The 6,525-nt window shown below is 43.3% G+C and overlaps 1 protein-coding gene across 1 annotated transcript in view; it reads right to left on the bottom strand.

The window, feature by feature from the left end:
* Positions 1 to 1,474: 1,474 nt before the first annotated feature.
* Positions 1,475 to 6,525, bottom strand: part of LOC124717118 (serine/threonine-protein kinase TNNI3K-like) — a 32,241-nt gene continuing 27,190 nt past the window's right edge. The window contains exon 2 of the mRNA XM_047243841.1: positions 1,475 to 2,160. Within this exon, the coding sequence (XP_047099797.1) occupies positions 1,665 to 2,160 (496 nt within the window). The 3' untranslated portion in view covers positions 1,475 to 1,664. The remainder of the gene's footprint in view (positions 2,161 to 6,525) is intronic.

Raw genomic sequence — 6,525 nt, 5'->3', positions numbered from 1 at the left:
GAGGTGCATCCACAAAGTGAGTTCCATTTGTATTTCTTTTCACTGCGGCACTACAATTGCAGTTTGGCACATGTGTAGTAGCGGCTTTGAGTAGAGGAGAAAGAGATGACACCATTCCGAGTTCTCTGTTTTGTTTGTGCTGTATAATACTTGTTTATAATGGTAGAACTGACTGGAAATCCTGTCACTTGCGAGATGCGTCAAGTGATTTGTGCAGTTTATGGTTCAATTGCAACAAATTATTCAACAGTAAGGAGATGAAGCCAACAGTTCAATGAAGGACATTATGAAACATACTATGAACAAAGTGGGTGTCCATGTTTGGTTAACTAAGAATTGGATCATTCAGTCAAAGACGTCAAAGGAAACCCTTAAGTTTACAGTGTATGATCTGTTTACAAGCTTTCTGCAAAAATTAAGATCACTTTATGAAACCCTGTCTCAAAAACCAAATTTTCCCAAACCATGCTTGTTGGGTGCCAGATATGGTGCTCTCTCCCTCTTTTCCTAGCAAGGCAGACAATCTATGTAAATGTTTACAACATTTACAAAACTGTACTGCTGAGTATGGAATAAGAGCCTTAGAAGGCTCACAAATTTTATAGTTTTGATTCTGGAAAATGTCCGACCTCACTGAAGAAGACACAAAATCTTACAGGACTGTCAAGTCTGTTTGATCCAACGATTATTACGAGCTCAAAATACAGGTTACCACACGGCTGGCAACACATGTGGCAAATTTGTTTGAGGAATACTTGCAGAAAGTTGTGCAACACTATGACTAGTGTCTACAAAATAGCACAAACTATGTAGACTGGTAGTTTAAGATTTGTGGTTTTCTGTATCCATATTCTTTTTGTTTCACTATCAATCTGAACTTAATTTCTGGATGCACCATTTTATTTCCCCACTGAAGGCGTGACAGGCAGTCCTTTAACTGGATGCCCAGTTCCACTTCCACTGTCCAACATTCTCACTTCAGAAGGGATGCAATTAACAAGCCTCATGCTAGTGTAGAAAGCAAGAGTTTCCTCAACAATGCACTAAAGAGGACTTCCTCTGAAATCTGATCACTGTGACAAGTGAACAAGGAAAAACTCAGTGGCAACATAGTAATAGTGCGACACTGTTACTTGGATGGTAACCTGAGAATATTCCATCAGTAAAATAAATGAAAGCCTATATTGCCATAGTCAATATTTATTTTGTAATTAAAATAGGACAAAACTAAATTCAATAATATTTTCAACTGTTTTCAAGAAACCTTTGAATTCTTAAGCATGCACTTTGTCATTTCTAACTATTTATAAATAGTTAATTATAGATTGTGATGCAACCACACCAAAAGAAACCAAAATAACTTTCACTTTACATTGTCTAATATCCAAGCTGTAGTTAAGTACTCTGGTCTCATAGTTTTTATCACCTTCTCAGAGGTCAAGAAACGAAGTTAAAAGTCACAACATGCATGGAGTACATTTAATGACATTTATTATTAATGACATTGAGATGAACATCAGCGGCAGATGCCAGTCACTTATTACGACACAGTTCAGAAAAAAAATTCAGCTCTTTAACATCTTCTCATCTCTGTCCACAATACCTGAATGCCATTGTTCACACGTATCCGTGAGCTGTGTGCATGTACTGTGTGTGCATGTACCTCACTGTTCTTCTCCTACATCCAATTTAAGATGTAGGAGAAGGTTGCTCACATCCTCCATAACGCACGTATGAGCCCTTTCCTGGAAGCCCCTGTCTCTCATTTTCGCACCAGCCTTCAGAAGCACATTCACCACACGCTCATGGTTCCATGCCGCAGCCAACTGCAGGGGTGTGTCCCCCATCTCGTCAGCTACTTCCAGGTCCGCTTTGGCAGCAATCAGCAGCTCTACTTCCTTTACTCTGCCATACAATGCGGCAAAGTGTAGGGGTGTCTCCTGCTTGTCACTCCTCGCATTGACATTTGCACCACACTCCAGCAGACATTTCACCGCTGCAGGGCGCCCGACGATCGCCGCGACATGCAGTGCAGTCCACCCAGTCTTGGCTCGTGCGTTTACAGGCATTCCACCAGCAACTAGCAAACGGATGTTATCCTTACTATCACATATTGCAGCACAGCTCAAAGCAAGGGCAGCTATTGTTTGACCGTCTGGGCTGCAAAAAAGAAAAAGTGTTTTATTTATCTCCATCCTTTTAATAAGACACATTTATGTACCCCACTGCACATGTGCACGACACACACGACACACACACACACACACACACACACACACACACACACACACACACACACACACACACACACACTTTCCTCTGTGCTACCATGATGAGGACTTGAAACCGAACTGCAAAAGTTTTGGCAAAATTTTCACAAAGTGTTGCTCATGAATAACTGCATGCAAAAATTTTGGGTTTCATGACACAGTATCAAACAGCAATTGCACTAAACTATCAAGCTCAAAAGCCCTCTTATAGTTCCTCAAGCAACACGATGACGAATGTGTCTTCCTGAATTTGAGAGCTGTCAGCAGTCACAGTCTCCATCACTACCAAATAGAAATCCTTTAGTAACCCTGAGGTAATTTGTCTCTATCAAACAGCATAAATGGGACAAATCTCTCTCAATGAACTTTCTCTCCTTATGCTTAATACTAAAACCTGAGAGTAATTTGCAACAGTGAAAGTATGAAAATAATTTTTTGATGTGGTCAATAATTTGCAAGTACAAAAAATTTTTCTTAATTTTGTTCTTTTGAAAAAGAAAATTCAACCTTTCACTGCACCAAAATTGCAGTCAGTATTAAGGTACTTTACTTTTTTATTGAAAAGTAAAGATTGCTAACCATCATATAGAGGAGATGATCGAGTTGCACACAGGTACAACAAAATGACTGCTGTACATTACATGTACGCTTTCTGCCAAAAAGTCGTCTTATTGAGAACTATGTCTGACCACCGAGGCCGAGGTGATGTGTTGTTTTTTTAAGCCCTTTCGGCCAAAAGCTCACGTCTAGCATTCTTTCGATGTCTGTATTCTTTTCATAATACTGTCATTATTTCATTCTTGATTTTTCCATTTTATCACAATAATTAATTACTTATTTGTAACAGCCAAACCATAACAATAATTCCTAATTATCTCATCACTGGTTTATTTCAATTCCGAAGAACTAACCACTTTAGACGGAGTCACTGGATTGGAGTTTAGAATTGGAAGTTTGATTACTCCTTGTTCGAAACGCGTAGCCTCACCAGATCGCTGTTACCGAGTTGTGTTTGTCACTGTGCGCATTCGACTTTTAATGTCAAAATGGAGGGAACAGCAGCAGCAAAAGAGATATTACACAATATGCTTGAAAGAAGGAAAGCTACCTTCAATGAAATGGACATAAAAATGATTAAACATTGTGGCACTGGGATGCTAATAAGTCAATCAGTTCATGGAGTGGAATGGAAGGCTTCTCAATGATTACCTATTTGTTTGTGATGATATCCAGTTTGGGCAGAGGGGGCAACACAGTGTTCTGCCAATGGGCCAATAAGGTTAAGTGGCCCTCCCTTAATGAGAGTGGTAACAGCCCACTTCACGAATAAAACTCTAAACTAAATCAGCTGCTGGGGCATCGTCTCATAACACCAGGGGCAGCGAGTTTGGGAGATTAGAAGTCCACCACAGGGAGGCTATGTTGGGACAGTCCAGCATAATGTGCGCCACCGTCAAATGGGAGCCACAATGACAGTGGGGCAGATCCTAACTATGGAGATGACCACGAGTCAGCTGAGTATGGCAAATGCAGAGCTGGCAAAGGATAATAAAGAGTCTTTGAGAGAGGCCAGCATGAATGACTTCCACAGATTTTTAGTCTCCTTTGTCACCCTTAGTTTGTTTGGTGAAATCCAAGTGAGCCATCCCGTATTCCAGGCACCTCAAACTTGACAGCGTAATACTGATCAGTGGTCTGTTTCTGGAGTACCAATCTGGTTTACTGGTAGCCAATTCAGCCACGCTATCAACGAGTTCACTCTCAGGGAACCCAAGCAGATGAGAAAGGACCCATCACTGCAGAAATGGATACTCAAGTGATCAAGAGATCGTTACCAACTCCACAGTGAAAACACTACAGCCATCTGGCAAGCACAGCAGTTCAGGACATCCTGCGCAAGTATAACCAAAGCCTATATCACCAGCAAGCCATCAGTGTAGACAACTTCCGAACCCCGGGGTGCGCCAAGGTTGGAGAAAAATTGGCAATAAAAGGCCTTGGGATGTACCGAGTCTTTCTGACCATGTGATAGGTGAAAAGAAACCTGTCACTGAGGGATGCACTAAGGAGGTGTATCAGACTGGGTCCAGAGGCAAGGTGGAAGAGGAAACAATGAAGTTCAGAGAGGACAGACCAGATGCAGACTGAATGTAATCATTGATTGGGGGCAGCCATTGCAAGAGATGGATTACCATGTTTAAACAAGCTGTTGTTGGCACCTGATCTGCAATGGAGGGATACCAGTCTCCGCAAGTAAGCCGTTCACAAGGCTAGTTTAAAGGCTCATGTCAAGTCAAACCCTGCAATGGGACATCAGCTCCAGTGTCCACAATGCTGAGGGCAATGCAGAACTGTATGCCAGACTCCCATAATTGAGGCAAGATTTTATCAGGACTTTGTAAAGCTGTAGAATGATAGTGCAATCTGCAACCCTGCTGGTTTTACTCAGGCAGTGAAATGGATTAAGTGCAACTAGCACCTTCACTTAAGCTGGCGAAGATAGGGAATCCATGTCAACTGGGAATCTTAAGACCAGCACTAAAAGGTGACATCTCCACCACACTGAGTAGCTGGTCATCGAGGTGTAAACTTCTGGTTGTGGGTGAACAGCACAATGTCAACAGAAGGGCACAAGGTGAGTCTTGTCGGCAGAAAATCAAAAGCCTGCACCTTTCGAATAGCACATTGCAGTCTATTTTCAGCAACACTCTTCCTACAGAAGCAATAGTAGAGGCAAGACTGTGATACTGAGGATACCACAGCTTTTGCTAGACCATTAATGGCTACTAGAAAGATAGGGACTCTCAGTACAGTGCACTGCCAGACCCCATTTTCTTGGATGTGGAGGGTACTGTGGGAAACACCATCTCAAACCTGGAACGTATAGTGCGACAGGAAGTTCTGGATGAAAATCGGGAGTGCAACCCCAGAGACTCCACTCACGTAAGGTAGCAAGGATGTGGTGTCACCATGTGGTGTTATCAGTCTTTTGCAGATCAAAGAAGACAGCTATAACGATTTGACATCAGGCAAAAGCTGTTCGGATGGCAGACTCCACATTAACCAGATTACTAGTAGTGGAACCGCCTTGCCAAAACCACTTTGGGACGGAGCCAGAAGGCCCCGAAACTCAAGGCGCCAACACAGCCATGCCACACTATGCGTTCAAATAACTTGCACAGAACATTGATGAGATTAATTGGCTGATAACTGTCCATCTGTAGAGTGTGCTTACCTGGTTTCAATACTGGGACAACAATGCTTTCTTGTCTGTGCAATTGAAACTCGCCATCGCTCGAGATGTGGTTAAAAATGGCAAGAATTTGATGCTTACAAGCCACAGGTAGGTACTTTATCATTTGGTTGTGGATGTGGTCTGGCCCTGGAGCTGTATCAGGGCAGTGGGCTAAGATACTGAACCTATTCCCACTCACTGAATGGAGCATTATATGGCTCCAAGTGGCTTGTTGTAGACGATTATTGCTTTCACTCCAACCGCTCTTTTAGGGCATGAAAGGCAGGTTGATAATTCTGACACTGAGGCTTGGGTGTAATGCAGAGCCCAATGTTCGACAATGGTGTCTAGGTCAGTGTAGACAGTGCCATTCAATTAATACCAGGTACACCTGCAGGTGTCTGGTATCCAAAGAGATGTCTCATCTTAGCCCAAACCTGCTAAGGAGAGGTACACGGTCCGATGGTTGAAACACACTGTTCCCAGCATTCTTGCTTCTGTCTTTTTATTAAGTGGCAACCCAGGCATGGTGCCGCTTAAAGACAATGAGGTGCCCCATCAATGGGTACCTCTTATGGCATTGGAGAGCCCACCTACGATCTCTAATGGTCTCAGTGACTTCTGAGGGCCACCACAGTACTGTCTTCCGTCAAGGTGGGCCCGAGGAACAGGAGATTGCTGAAACAGCTGCAGAAAGAATGGCTCCCTCATTGATCACTCCATGCTGTGGGGAGCCAAGGTCGGTAGCAGAGGCAAAAGTATCCCCGTCAGCATTGTTGAGAGTCCATCTGGACAGGCATCCAGAGGGTTGACACTGACGGAGGGACATGAATATCAGGAAGTGGTCACTACCAGACAGGTCATCATGGACCCTCCAGTGGATGGATGGGAGAAGAAAAGGGCTGCAGATGGAATGGTCAATGGCCAAGAAGGTTCCGTGCACCACACTGAAGTGAGTGGGGGTACCAGTATTCAGGAGGCAAAGATGACATTGTGCCAGTAAGTTTTCGAGGTCTTTAC

Source organism: Schistocerca piceifrons, chromosome 9, assembly GCF_021461385.2.
Source record: "Schistocerca piceifrons isolate TAMUIC-IGC-003096 chromosome 9, iqSchPice1.1, whole genome shotgun sequence".
In the NCBI taxonomy this organism is placed as follows: Eukaryota; Metazoa; Arthropoda; class Insecta; order Orthoptera; family Acrididae; genus Schistocerca; species Schistocerca piceifrons.
Note: the sequence above shows the minus strand (reverse complement) of the source record. Positions and strands in the feature narration are given on the sequence as shown.